This window comes from Drosophila innubila (assembly GCF_004354385.1).
Source record: "Drosophila innubila isolate TH190305 chromosome 3R unlocalized genomic scaffold, UK_Dinn_1.0 2_E_3R, whole genome shotgun sequence".
Lineage (NCBI taxonomy): Eukaryota > Metazoa > Arthropoda > Insecta > Diptera > Drosophilidae > Drosophila > Drosophila innubila.
Window position 1 is genome coordinate 4,581,372 of NW_022995380.1, and position 15,673 is coordinate 4,597,044.

At 37.7% G+C, this 15,673-nt stretch overlaps 1 protein-coding gene across 1 annotated transcript; it reads left to right on the top strand.

Annotated features, from left to right (window-relative positions):
- The first annotated feature begins 8,185 nt into the window (after positions 1–8,185).
- LOC117792297 lies at positions 8,186–11,162 on the top strand. The gene is made up of 3 exons (XM_034632368.1): positions 8,186–8,544; positions 9,234–9,585; positions 9,648–11,162. Exons 1-3 carry the CDS (start codon positions 8,186–8,188, stop codon positions 10,995–10,997), a joined length of 2,061 nt encoding a protein of 686 aa, XP_034488259.1. The 3' UTR covers positions 10,998–11,162.
- Positions 11,163–15,673: the final 4,511 nt, after the last annotated feature.

Consider the following 15,673-nt stretch of genomic DNA (forward strand, 5'->3'; position numbering starts at 1 on the left):
ATGCAAATTGATGGCCAACTGCGGATAAGCGCTTGGCGTTTGAGCCCAGCTGCATGAGGGCTCCTAACGGGATTTATGCGTGCCAGCCTAATTGCGAGGCAGCTGCACAAAGGCCATGCAATTTTAGGTCCGAATACTTGCGGCTTTCAATCATGCGCTAATATTCGCGTTTGCTTTGACAGACAGAAGCGGACAGGTATGGCCAACAATGGCATCCTCAGCTGTCCACAACAATGTGTGTGTGTGTGTGTGTTTGTGTGTATAGTATATGCGGGTTGGTATTCCAACTCAAACAGTGCTATTCTTTTGAGCTGTAGCCAACAGCGCTTCAACTATGCCATAGATTATGAATTTGACAGCATTCCTGGACTTGGATGGGGCTTGGATGCGGTAATCCTGGCATCCCTGCCAGCTTGGAAGCGCATAATGAACTTGCTGCAAGTACGCCTGATAGGTTTTAATTACAAACGCTTCAGTTTTCTTCCTCTTGTTGCTGCTGCTGCTGTTGTTGTTGTGGTTGTGGTTGTTGTTAATTCATAAGGTTGGCCTAGATTTTACTTTAGGATATTCGCTGCCACTTGCCACATAAAGCGTTTCTGCATTTTAATCAAAGTGAAATTTTAAATAAATATTAGATGCAGCAAAGTGATGAATAATTTCATTTTTTTTTTTTTTAGCCAGTCTTAAAACACTCGTTACGCATACGACGCGTTGCCCCCGTCAGTTGACTGTCGCGACTGTCGCGCTAACAATTGTCTAACGGCAGCGCATAGACAATTTCAATTTAAGCTTGGCAAACACTGTCGTGGGGCGGGGCGGGGCGAGGCTTGGTTGCAGCTGACTTGTCCTTGCCACGTTTGTTGCATACCAAATGAACTTGGATTGCGGCTGCGGCTGCCGGCGGAAAACGCAAAAACTCTTTGAAAAAGACGACGATGCTTGATGAAACCACAAACTGTTGTTGTGACAGTCAGTGTGTAACTGTTGCGCTCATTTAGCATTGTTAGCATACACACCAGACACACACAGACACACACACTCACACACACACACACACGCATATCCGCATGCAAATTTAACGAGCGCCAATGGCAAAATTGCGCCCTCAGGCCACTTAGCGTTGTCTTTGTAGCAAACATCATACACATACACACATATGGTACGTTCACACACACTGTGTGTATTTTTAGTTTTATATCCGGCAGGAAGATAGCGCATAAATGCCAAATGCCGCCACAACACTTGCCATTTGAGATGTGCAAATTTAGCTAGAAGCAATTCGCGATCTTAACTTTTTTTTTTAAAGTTTTTATTAAATTGACTTCAAGGAATTTGTATATTAAAATGCAATTCAAGCTAGCTTGTGCTCAAAGTGTATTCATGTCTTATAAAACAAGTTGATATGTTGTATTACAACTATATGCTTAATTACTTTGAAGAATATAATTGTATAGGTTTTGTTTTGTTACATTGTTAAAAATGTAAATATTTATATCTTTTTAGAGCAACAGTTTGATTTGATTTAAAATAATTTCTTTATGTTTGGGAAAGCTTAATTTGGAGAGGGTTATACCATAATGTTAAAAAAATACAGTATACTTTTGGGATATTCAATTAATTGATAAAAATTAATAATAAATAATCATTACTTATTATTTGTATCATATTCTTAAAGCAGAATTTATTTCTTATTTTATTTCTTACTTTTGTAATCATACAATATCAATGAAAATAGAGAATAAGTTTTGATTATACAATAATAATCAAAGCATTTACAACATTTGTAAGCATGTGTTAACACTACTTCAATTCGCACAACATCTGTGTGTGCTTTAGCACTTCCCACACTTATTTGTTCCCTTTGCTGTGTGTTTTTATGATTATGACCATGATAATTCCATGAAACTTAACGCCGTCTTCTGTTTTTGTGCAACAACTGCAAACTGCGTTGGCGACACATGCTGGAGATTACCAAGGCCCAATCTCCTCATCCCCCCCTTGTGGTAATAACAGGGCCAGTGTAATGTCGCTCATTTGGCGCTAGATACACAAGCGATTCGAGCTGAAAATTGCTTGACACAGTTGTTGCACAGCTCTGGTTCTGTGTCCCTTTGTCCTTGTCATTTCCATGCGAAAAACGAAACGAAGAGTATACAAAAAGTCAGGCAGCAGGCAAACAAAAAGGAGTCACAACGGCCATAAAATGACAGAGCAAATGCCTGCCACCCAGCCCTAATGACACTGATGCGTTTTTGATGATGCCACTGACTCAAATTGCTGACTGCCTTCATTTTTCTAATTGAATGTTGGCGGGGTAAACTTTCTGTCTCTCTCCCTCTTTAAGTATGTAGTACCACATTGCGTATGTGCAATGTGCAGGAAAGAGTCGAGCATGTTGTTTAAAATTTTGGCATGCGCAATTAACGTGTCCAAAATTAATAATAATAATGGCATTAATCATGTAGAGGAACGTTCTGCTCTCGTCCTTGCTTGTCAACGACATTAATTATGCTGCTGATGTTATTATCCTGCTGCGCAGCATCCTGCCCGTAAATGTCGTGTACGTTCGTGCGCCAATTTCTGTGATACGAATTCTGAAACGCTCTCATATTTCATGAGAATTTTTGAATACACAAATTAAAGACTTTCCCATTTCCCTTACTACCCACAACCTTTTTTTAGTTTCGTGCCCATATAATTAATGTGATAGGCCCCGCACATTAATCGATAAGCACTCAATTAGCAGGCCTTAAAGGCTTACACAGAATACGCAGCTGTAAACGAGTTTCACCCTAAGCTCTCGGAAAATATTGCGTGCTGCATCCTCGAGAATTGAACTTGGCCAGGCCAACACTTTTAGCTGTAAGTGCAAATTGATTCAGTTAGCTTAATTGTGCTGACATTTTCATGTTCAATCGATTGATCAATATGATATGATGATATGACTGTAATGACAATCTCTATGCTCCCGTTCTAGCCCACTCTGTTGGCCATAAGCCTAATTTATGCCGCTTCATGTGGTGGGGAATTGAATACGACAAGTTTATAGAGTTTACTTTATTATTATCGCATAAAGTATTTGCCGTGCTGCGTCGACCAAACGAGCTGGGGACCAGGCTGGCACGATGATTGTGGCATGTGGCATGTGGTCCTGTGGTCCTGTGGCATGGACCTGGTCCAGGTTAGTAACTCGACCTGTTGTTCTCCCGCCTCCATTGTCAGTGCACGCGCCTGTCTCATGCATCTTTCATGTCGTTAATGTGCCTGGCAGCTGACGCTTGCCGCAGCTAGCAAGTTTATGCAACAGATTTATGGAAGCGCAGCTACGTGGCATAACTAACAAGAGGAGGGGCAACAGCAAGAAATCACAGCACAGCTGACGGCATTCCCAGCACAGTTGTTAACTAGCTTCCACACACAAATTGGCTTAGCATTTTGAGCATTAAATAATGATTGTCAAGTAAATGCGATAAAGTTGCAACTAGTAACTGGCAGCTTGTAATTCAGCGACAGTTTGAAAGTTCTTACAGTTGATGATTTGATTAGTTGATTGACTCAACGGACCGTTGCGCAAAGGGCAGTGTAAACTTTAGCCTTGTTAATTAAATGTAACGCGAAGCAACGCAGGTAACTGTATTTAACTTGATGGCACAGTGCATTATTCATGCAACAATTGAGCGCAAGCCGAGTTGCAAATGCAACAGCCGGAAAATGTGTACGTATCTGACGCAATTACATGTAACAAGAGAATTATGGAGAATTCCTTTTAAGCGAAAGACTTGTCCATCAGTTGAGATACTTGGAAGAATTGTCATGTCACAATGGAAGATACATTTCTTTGCAGCACTTTCATTGTTAATTTGACTATTCAATTGTGGGAATAATTTCCAAGTATTTTCAGCATGATTTGCTTTGTATCTATTCTCGATATCTTCTGCTCACTCAAGGAAAACTCATCTATACACAAGTAGTTCCGGTCTGCCAATAAATTCATTTCCAAATAGATGAGCTCTGAATATCCGTTCAAATGTTCTCTTGATATCTCATTTACCACAAGAAAACAATGGCCGCAGGACGAATAAGGATGTGTTATGTTAGATGTATTGGGAGACTTTTACAGGCGGAAATGAATTTCCTTGTAGTTGCTTAGAAAGTATCTTCGTTGTTTACTGCACATTACAGTGGAAAATTACTTTTGTTTTAATAAAAGTTTCAACAGTTGCTTGTCGGTATTTGACAACTGTAACAATGCTGTAATTGCCTTTTAGTGCTAACCTAATGAATAATTAATTATCCGCCACCCGTCAATGAAATCAAGAGCTAAGCTAAAAGTATTGCAGTTTATATACATTATATAATGACAACCTCCCTTAATAAACTGTCCGTGCAAACGAGTTGTTGAAGTAACTGCAAATTGAGGTCGCAGGTTCGATGCCCCACTTTAGGACCTGTCAATTTCTCTGTCTTAGCCAAAGTCCATAATTATTTAAAAATTATGGCGAATAATAATAGAGAAACTGCGAATTTAATTGTCGAGAGCATTCCATTAAAAATGTTCCGCACTTTGCTTTAATATGCTCTAAAGCTATTATGAAGCTTTGTCGGATTTAATCCTCCTCAAGCGCAATTAATAAACTATGATTACTGAACAGGTAATTCTTCAGATAGAGGTCTCCAAGTTGTTGTTGTTGATTTAAAGTTCCTTTAAAGCTTTTAAAGCTCTGAACTTTGAAACATTTCTGAGAAAGATATTACAATTTTGCTGTATCTTGTGTCATACCTATTTTATTATTTTAAGATTACAGGATATGAAAAATTATTAACCATTTGCCAAGAGCTGAAATAAACCTAGTGCATAATAAAAACAAGGGGGCTCCGCCCCCTGCTCGCTTCGCTCGCCTACCCCCGGCTCGCTTCGCTCGCGGTGAGGTGCGGCTACAGTCGAGCACGCTCGACAGTAGGATACCCTGAGCCCATGTACTCTTTTATAAAAGTTGATTGTTGCCCATTTTCAATGGGCTCAGGGTATCAAAAATTACACACGCGAAACTATGAACAACTTTCGGTTTTCTGAAGTCACTGTGCTTATCACTGCAGACTACGTTATTAATGCCTCACTGATACATCACTCGATTACGATTACGACTTGCGATTTACCAATTTATCAATTTCTAATTAATTTTAAATAAGTTTAATATAATAAACTTTAATATAATACACTTATTTAAAATTAATTAGAAATTGATAAATTGGTAAATCGCAAGTCGTAATCGTAATCAATCGATGTAGCGTGTGTCAAGAGTAGCCACAAACTACAACTTTGCTCAGCCTGCAATCTGGCAGCACCCATTTTCCTCTCTCACTCTCCTCTTACGCAACAAATTCAAGCCTGCCAAAGGCTGCTGCAGTGCGCGAAATTTGAAATAAAAGGCAATGTCTAATTTTATGAGATTCTTAAAGCGGAAAATGCTAAGTTTTTTTTACAACGATAATAAGCAGATACTTATTATATATATGTGTAAGGAATCGAAAATATTAATAATTAAAATTATTATTTTGCAGCTTTCAGTGCTCGGCAAAGATGCAAGAGTAGTGCTGCAAAATGATCGCTATTTCTCTCATGCAATTTCATACATAGCTATCAGCTTCTGCTGATTTTTGCCATGCAAAAATACATATTTATATATTAACACAATTATATTTTAATCAAATTGTATATTTGTATATACATAAATTATACATTAACATTTTCATTACATGATATCGATAATATTTTTGCTTATCGCTTAATTCTTATTTGGTACCCAAAAAAAAATGGGTACTAATTCGTTCTGTCTTTGTGCGCGCCTTGCATACAAACGTGAACATGCTGTCTCGCTCGCACGTTTGATTTGTCATCCAAATGTAATTATTCAACTAAATCTAAATTCCGAAATAACTTCTTTATTTATGGGTCAATCGCTTTGAAATTTTCAGGGTCGTTTAATACGCATACTTCTCAACTGATTGTTCAGTTAGGGAGTGCTATGTCAAAAATTGCGCCTGTAAATCGTTTGTGCAATTTGTGGGCGAAGGGGGCGTGGCACCTAAAATTGGAAACAAACTTGACCTGCGTATGGTATCCAGGAACCTACATAACAAATTTGAAGTCTCTAGGTCATATAGTACTTGAAATCGAAGCCCAAAAGAAAATTGGTACTATTTCTTACTGTGTTTGTGCGCGCCTTGCATACAAACGTGAACATGCTGTCTCGCTCGCACGTTTGATTTGCCATCCAAATGTAATTATTCAACTAAATCTAAATTCCGAAATAACTTCTTTATTTATGGGTCAATCGCTTTGAAATTTTCAGGGTCGTTTAATACGCATACTTCTCAACTGATTGTTCAGTTAGGGAGTGCTGTGTCAAAAATTGCGCCTGTAAATCGTTTTGTGCAATTTGTGGGCGAAGGGGGCGTGGCACCTAAAATTGGAAACAAACTTGACCTGCGTATGGTATCCAGGAACCTACATAACAAATTTGAAGTCTCTAGGTCATATAGTACTTGAAATCGAAGCCCAAAAGAAAATTGGTACTATTTCTTACTGTGTTTGTGCGCGCCTTGCATACAAACGTGAACATGCTGTCTCGCTCGCACGTTTGATTTGCCATCCAAATGTAATTATTCAACTAAATCTAAATTCCGAAATAACTTCTTTATTTATGGGTCAATCGCTTTGAAATTTTCAGGGTCGTTTAATACGCATACTTCTCAACTGATTGTTCAGTTAGGGAGTGCTATGTCAAAAATTGCGCCTGTAAATCGTTATTTTTCAATTTGTGGGCGAAGGGGGCGTGGCATCAAAAATTGGAAACAAACTTGACCTGCGTATGGTATTCACAAACCTGCATTCCAAATTTGAAGTCTCTAGCACTTACAGTCTCTGAGATCGACGCGTTCAAACAGACGGACAGACGGACAGACGGACAGACTGACAGACGGACAGACGGACAGACGGACAGACAGACGGACATAGCTCAATCGACTCGGCTGTTGATCCTGATCAAGAATATATATACTTTGGGGGGTCTACCATGCTCCCTTCTGCCTGTTACATACATTCTGCCAAACACATTATACCCTTTTTTGCCCATTTTCAATGGGCTCAGGGTATAATTATAAATTATGAATTACATCCAATTCTACACAATGTAAGTGGGCAATCACAGTTAGCCAACTGTAATTACCGGCCAAAAGGGGGAAAGTGGAAAACAGACAGACAGAAGAAGAGAGTGAGAGAGAGAAAGAAAAGGAACGTTGGGTGATATAAATTGTACTTCTATTATGATATTATGCCTCTATACTGTTTTTGCTGAGTAGTTTTTCGTGTTTTTCATGGTTTACAGTTTTTTTTTTGTGATTTGAGCCAGGCCTTTTGTTTGGCTTTTCATTCTGAAGCGTGCAAGCAACTTTAAAGGATTGCTGCAACATGCAAACGACTCTGCAATTTTCCACAGCACAATTTGAGTCCGCTGTGGGAAATGGTTTTTCATTTGTGTAGCAGCATTTTGATTCCGAGCATTGAATCTTTTATTGTTTTCTTTTTTTTTTCTCTATTAATTGTGAATGGGGGCTCAGTGCAATGCATAAATTATGCAGAAAATTCTGCTCTTTATTAAAACATCAGATGCATAACCAAACGCCAACAACAAATTCAACTTATGCGATGAGAGTGCAGATTGAAGTAATCAATATATGTTTGGATAATTAGTAATTATAGGCTAATTAATACTTTTAGCTAATAATAAAAGGACTACGAAAATGTTATACTCAATACAGAAATGTATAAATAAATTAACAAATTTATCAATGTAAAAGAAATAAATGGTTATATTTTATATTTATAGCATCAACAGATTGCTCAGTGTTAAAGTTATCAACACTGTAATTAATGACAAGTTGAGTATTTTCATTTCCAAAAATTTGCTGATAGTAAAAGTTATCAATGTGGTGTCTATGGAGATGTCTAACAGGGTATCCTCAGTCTGGTTTTGTTCGTTGTCGATGGAGCAATATGTTCTTCAGTTCTGCTATCGGTCGGACGCGTTATAAATGTCTCGGTATCTGTTTTGCAGTAATGTTCATTTTCATTTGCATGTCATATGGAAATATCGGTTTCGATTTTAAGTATAATATGTACAGTATGAGCACTAGTACGATTGTTAAAACAAATGCTAATCATGAAATTGTGGTACATGTCGAAGGACGAGCACAGAAAACAGAAGACAATTCTCCACTGTACTACGTGGAGAATATTCATTGTAAGATTCCGTATATTGATCCATTTGCTGAGGAAGTCATGGAGATCTACAAACCACACGTATTTGAGGAATGTACGAATGAATCGGATTTAGTCAGACCTATCTTCGATATGAATATTAAGCGCTATATGCTCCATATCAACGATAGCGTCATATCGCAAATACTCAATTCCAGTGAAATAAAATACACGTGCTATTATCAGGAAATAACACACAGTGATAAGAATGGAATATCATTTATGTAAGGTTCTAGTATAATTATCATTTTTACAGGTTTTTTAAATGATAGCTAAGTACTAAATCTAATCAAAACCTTAAAAATTAGAGTATAATGACATTTTTATAACCTACACAGATGTTTGACAATATCGGAAAGATAGTAAATTATTTTAGAATCCGCTTTTCTGATGTATAAATAGGCGCAAAAAATAAAAAAACGGTAACCCAATTTCGAAATCTTTAGTCAATTCTTAGATGTTTTCACCAGGAAACCAAGCTCTAAAATCAATTCCTGGTCGCCGCTTTTTGATTACAAAATTTGTATTTGAAATTTTTAGCATGTTATTATTAGCATATTTTAAGTGTTTTTAGATCGAACTTGTCAAGATTGTTATCAAAACTGTGGTTAGGACCAGGACTTTCAAAAGTTCATAGAATCAAAGGACCAATAGTCCTTAAAATATAATTTTCGTCTAGGCAAGGACTAAAAACATAAATTTTTTCAACTCAAAATAAGGGAACTGAACTTAGAACTATGGTTTCTTGGGGAAAACATCTTAAAATTGACTATAGATTAAGAGTTTGGGTCAACAATTCTTGTAAAGAACACATTTTTTTTAATGGTTTTCTCTCTTTTCTCTTGAAAATAAGTAAAGTATTTTTATAAACCAAGTAATTTTAAATGATAACATATTTCTATGTGTAATGCAGCAATGGCTTCAAATTGCATTCGCCAGTATACTTCAGACATGGATACGAAATACCACCCCATGTTCAGGCTATAATTTTGAATTGCCATGAGGCCAGAAATGTATCGCACGTACTGCAAATGGACGGTTATGCTTTGGTTCAATACAAGTCACCTCCAGGAGCAGGAGCAGAAAGAGGACCAGAAGCAACAGAAGGAGTAGCAAAGGACTCAAGAAAGTCGCAGCCGCGAAAGCCTAGCGTCATAATGTTTGGCCTGGACACCATGTCGAGAATTAATTTAAGGCGCACCATGCCCAAAGTTTACAAGTTCTTAACACAGACCGGTTGGTATGAGATGCAGGGTTATAATAAGGTAATATCACACTACACATTGGCTACAGACAATATAATTTAACTTTACGATTATTATGCTAGGTTGCGGATAACACATTTCCAAATCTATTGGCCGTTCTCAGTGGCTTTTCGCCAAAAACAGCGAAAAAGAAGGTGTGCGATACGGATAGATATGGTTGCTTTGAGAGATTTCCTTTCATCTGGAAATATTTAAAGGAGGCGGGATATTTGACAGCCTATGCGGAGGATGCGTTCTGCATAAACACCTTTAACCTCGGCAAGCCGGGCTTCTCTATACCGCCAACTGACTACTATCACCTTCTTTTTCTGCGAGCGTTCGAAGATCAGTTAAAGGGTTGGAAGTGCGACGAATGCTCAATGAATTATTGCTATGGACGACGGGTACAGAGCAGTTATATATTTGACTATATGAAGGAGTTTGCCAAGCGATACATCAACGATCAACCTATTTGGGGTCTCTTCTGGTCCAGTAGTTTCACGCATGATGACTTCTCAATGCCCTCAAAGATGGACAACTATATTTTACAGTATTTTAAAGACTTTGAGACGGACGGTGTGCTAGATGAAAATATTGTCATCTTCTTCTCCGATCACGGCGCACGCTTTGGAGAATTAAGACAACTAAGCAGCGGATTCTTAGAATCCCGCCTGCCCATGTTGTTCATCTATCTACCTCCATGGTTTCGTGAACAATATCCTGAATATGCTCGGGCTTTGGAGCTAAATCGTAATCGTCTGACATCCAGCTATGATCTGCACAACACTCTCAAGCATATCATTGAAATTGGAGGATTACGTAATGAATCCGTTCTGCCCAAATCTGAGGATTGTCCCAAATGTCAGTCCCTTTTCCATCCCGTTGACGAGTTGAGGACTTGCTCCGATGCTGGAATCCCCGCACACTATTGCACCTGTGAGCCTTATAAAACAATTAATGATAAATGGACAGATCGTATCGCAGCTCTTGTTATTGAACGCATAAACGAATATCTATGGTCTAAAAATCTAAGCAGTTGCTGTGAGAATCTCACTTTAAATCTCACACAAAACGCGGAATTTAAAATTGGACTAGATATGAAGTTTCATAGTGAAATACGAAAAATGGATAAAGCTCAGTATCACATCACATTTACAGTTAAACAGAATGGAGCTATTTTCTTCGCAACTGTTATTTATAATTCTATTCTCGATAAAGTGGACATAGATGTGGAGACGATAAGTCGTCTTAATGAGTATAATAGAGACTCTTATTGCATTAATGATAAATTGGCTAAGCTTTTTTGTATTTGTAAAATAGAGTTACCGATGCCACCAGTGTTCGTGGACAGAAAAATTAGCAGATTCATAGGTGGCGATAAAAAAATTACACGATTCATAGGTATGAGGCCACCTTCTGTAGCTAAACCATGAGAAAACCTCTTAAATTGTAAGGTTGAATCAAAAGATACTTTGCTGTAAGTTATTGATAAATATAAATCAGGTAATCCGAAGAAATCACATTTTTCTTTATTACTCTCGAAATTTATTCATTAAAACATATGTACGTAATAAATATCTCATGCTTCTTATCAGGAATTAGAGTACATAATCACACTTGTAATTTATTTAATAATATCTTTCTTTTCTTTCAATTTTTGTGTTATTGTTAATGCTGTCAGCGCATTATGTAATTATTAATGAAATTATGAGATATGGCGCAGATCGTGTGAGCCACGTTTTTGAGAACGTGTTGTGGCACATTTAATGGTTGTCGTGGCGTTGTCCTTGCAACATTAGCGCGAACGAATGATGTCGGAAGAAAGGCAGACAGACAGTCAGAAGGGAGCATGAGGAGTGGATGGACGTGGACATGGCATCGTTAAAGATTTATTTTGAAATTCCAATGGGCAACCAAACAACGCGCCAAGCGCCGCATCGCGTAATTGTGCACTTTAGGTGGTTGTCTGTGGTGGAGATAGGGGATATATATGTAGAGGGGGTTCATGTCCTCAGTTTTGCTTACTTTTATGGTAATAATTTCAGTCAACGGAAACGGAAATGTAAAAACGTGTTGCCAGGAAGTCATAATTTAGCTTAGACAAACGACAGATAGTAGACGTGAGGGGAATGGAGAGGAGGGACGAGATAGTCCGAATCACATGCGATGCTTTGTCAGCTGTTGTTGTTGTTGTTGTTGTTATTATTATGTTTGTGTGGCTGTTGTGATTGCTGTTGTTGAAGGACTACATCGCATTAATGTGGTTTTACAACATGCCGAGGCATAAAAATGAGAAATTGCTGCCACACATGCGGCAACTGTGTTTCCTCTCTGAGTGTGTGCGTTGTCTGCGTTGCAAGTGAAATCACAGTGCAGTGTGTGTGTGAGGTGGCAAGCAACAATATAGTCGAAATTAGCGCAAAATGAATAATAAATGTGGCCCCAATAAAAAGGAAAACAAAGCGGCAGCAAAAAAAGTCTTGCCGCAGTAAACAGTCAAAGTTTAAACGTTCAAAAGGTCGGCAACTGTCAGCTGACCAAGTAGATGGAGATTTATGTTTAATTAAATGTAGCAGTCAGCAAGAAGTTTTAATAGTTTCCGATTTTATATATACTTGAGGGAATAAAGCAAAAGTTTTTATTCAAGAATGCCAAAACGAAATTCCTACTCGAGAGTACTTTACATAACACTCGATTTTCCAAAGATTTATTACGTATACGTACTCATATATCTACATTTTGATGCTGACGATTGTCATAATATTTGCAGAATAAAGTGAGGACAGTGAATTTTTTACTTTTACTGGGAAGTTAACAAAAACTTGCTTTGTAAAAATTTGGGTCTTATTTATACGTACAGTTTGAAACAGAATGGACACTAAATGCGAATTAAAAATGTAACTTTAATTATGAAAATGCAGATCTAACAGCTATGTCTTGAGCAGCTTAAAATACATGATGTTTTGCTAAAATATTAATATTAAAATGATGCATTCTTGAAAATGATCTCTGGGATTCTTATATGTTTAATATATAATTAAATTGCTTGGCTTAATGCTAATATCTGACTTGAGAAAATCTGCTGCCCCTTTGTGTGGATTCTGAGTTATGAACCATAAAGAGCTTGCAATTTTGGGGCACGCTGCTCATTGTATGAAGCATAGTCGAAACGGCGCTTTATGCGCGGCTCAAGACTTAATCCCTAGCTGTGTCTGCAGCTGCCACAAAACCGTAATCCTTCAACAATCATGGGGCAAATCTTTAAAGTCATAGCGTGCCACAGTTGCTGCTGCTGCGAAGGACGGAAAAGGGGAAAGGGAAATGGGAGTGTTGCTGCTGTCACTGCTGCTGCTGCTGCTGGCAATTATCACAACATCGTGTCGCAGTCATCGTTCTTGCTATACCCAATAACAATAATATCCCAACCGACGGACAACAAAATACTGCAGCCAATCAGACAAACAGAGCGTCCCACAACGCCCATTTTTAATGTTCGCGACTTGACTGGAAATGGGATTGAGACTGTGTTCATCTCTGGGTCTGCCTCTGGGTCTGGACCTGGGTCTGGGTCTGGGTATTGGTATTGGAATTTGCTGTGCAACTGCTTGAATTGTCTTGTACATATTTACACTGGGCAACAACAGTAAATTGACATAAAAACCAAATTGTCCATAAAACTGTATTTCCCTTTAGCCAGCAAAGATCTCCCCTAACATGACATTTCTCTGTTCGTTTTTTTTTTTTTTTGTGTTCCTCGACGCTTATCGATAAAGTTCAACGGCAGGGACTGCCAACAGTTAGCGGGTGTGTGCTGAAGAGGAGAACGAGGGAAGAGAGCTAGCCATTGGCAGCACTTCGCTGCCAGAATTAGTTCACTGCGACTTGCCTCTGCCAAAACGCCCAATGGGCAAACCCAACTCCGCTTCCGTCAACAATTTAATCAGTTCATCGCCATTGCCACAAATCCCTAGCTAAAGGCTTTCTGTAACATTTTATTTTATTCGTTTTTGTCGCTTGTTTATTTGTGTAGACCCTTTGGGCTTTATGTTTTGTAGACATTCGCACAATATAAGTTGGTTTTAGTTCACTTTTCATTGTTGACCAGCTACAGGAAATTAAAAGCCATACCATAGTCAAGGATTATTTTAGTTTCTCCGCCAGTTCATCAATATTATGAAATGGCATCAATATAAACTGAGCCTTATGCTAATGAATAGGTAATAATAACAGTAATTGAAATAAATCTATATATTAATAGGCACATACATTTCCTTTTGTTCCACATTAGGCTAAAAATTACCAGATCAAAATTACCAAATTATATGAGTACTCAGTACGAGTATACATATAACAGAGAAAATGCTGGTAATTAATTTATCAATAAAAGCTAGTATTAATAGAACGTTAGTAAGTTATTGTTGTTTGTAAAAAATAATAATTTACTTATTGAACACATCCTGTCTATTATTTTGTTTTCTATTTTTATTATTCATATGTTTTTTTGGTTCTTCATAAAAGTAAAAAAAAAAGAATTTACGACATATAAATATTAAAATGTAAACACTGAAATAAAATGAATTTTTTTATCGAAAAAAATACCTGACTTGCTGTAGAAATTAATTCCTGATTGGGTAAGGTTCGACTTAGTTTTTTTTATCGTATTTTTTTTTATATTCTAACCTGTTAGTTTAGACAACTATCTTCGTTTGAATAAAGCTGTTATCATTATTTTCCATCTTCATCTCAGTGTGTCAACAACGCAACAACTAATTGTTTATCAGTGGACAAGAGATGCTGATTAACATTGTGTTGCACTGGTAATTGAAACGTATCGAATGCAAAACCAGCTGCCCCCGTCATATGCCACTTGTTTTCGCTGTGAGCATCGTCAAATGCGTCCTTTTTATGTTCCATATCAGCTCCCACACATCCACATATCCAGAGACTCAGGCACAGTTACAGGGACGCGTTCACAGACACAGACACAGACACACGCACATTGACTTTGAATGAGTTTTTAATAACATTGTCAGCGTCAGCTCGTGCGATGACCACAGCCGCGACCTCCGAGCCTTGTGGGGACATGGGAGTTGACTCTTCTGCACACGTTAGGGGCTGTCCATGGGGACAAACAAGAACAAAACAATATGTGTGTGTGTGTGTGTGTGTGTGTGTAGATGGGTGTGTGTATAAGTTGGCTATTTTTGTTTGTTTATGCCACGCCAGGCGCACATGTAAGCACGGAGCTGGCCAATATTTGCTTAACGCCTCGCGCAGCTCTTTCCCAGTTCACACCCGGTCAACTTATTGAAAATGTCGCGTATGTGGAGTTCTGTTCCAAACACCCCATCGGACACATGGATGTGATTTTATAAACACTGCAAAAACAGTCACAAAATAAAAAGAAGACGCACTTATTTCGGTTATGCAAAGTGTGGACGATGATAATGAGAATAGAAGTATGATTTTTGATTTTATTTATATAACATAGTCAAACAGATAGAGTGTTGCGTTTTTTACAGCTTAAACTCACAGATCAAGTTCAAAAAACAAGTGTTAAAGTCGAGACACCGACTATAGCAATATCTGTTATATAGTTTTAGCAGCTTGTATTGCTTTAATTATTTATATCTTTAATTAGCTATTACTGCCTTTCTACTTGTACGATTTTGCTGCGTTTAATAGATAATAATATTAGATAACGATAGTTACCACAAAAAAGCACCAAATAAGCACTACAACTTTCAGACTATTCTTTATAGTCTGCAATGATCATTCCTATAGTACTTTCCCAACTGCAGAATTTCTTTAACGACATTGCTGCATTCAAGCGTAATTAAAATTCAAAATAATTCTTTAAAAACATTATACATTTATAATTTAAGGTACCGGAATTTATTTTTTATTTTATTACTGCATATGCAGAATCAAGTAACATGTAGTTATTTTTGTTTTTTTGTTAAAAAGATCAAAGAACTTGATTCAAGCCTAAATCTGTGTCCAATTTTGTATGACAGCTGCCCGGGAAAGTTGCTTGATAGCTATTGGCATTTCAAGTTACTTAGTAGCTCTTAGTTTCTCCAAATTAGTTTTATAGACCACATGACTT

Excerpts from the sequence above, each read along its gene's own strand:
- LOC117792297 (XM_034632368.1), top strand. The coding sequence starts at position 8,186 with ATGAGCACTAGTACGATTGTTAAAACAAATGCTAATCATGAAATTGTG. Across the intron at positions 8,545-9,233 it reads AAGAATGGAATATCATTTAT|CAATGGCTTCAAATTGCATT; the intron begins GTAAGGTTCTAG and ends TGTGTAATGCAG. Across the intron at positions 9,586-9,647 it reads AGATGCAGGGTTATAATAAG|GTTGCGGATAACACATTTCC; the intron begins GTAATATCACAC and ends TTATTATGCTAG.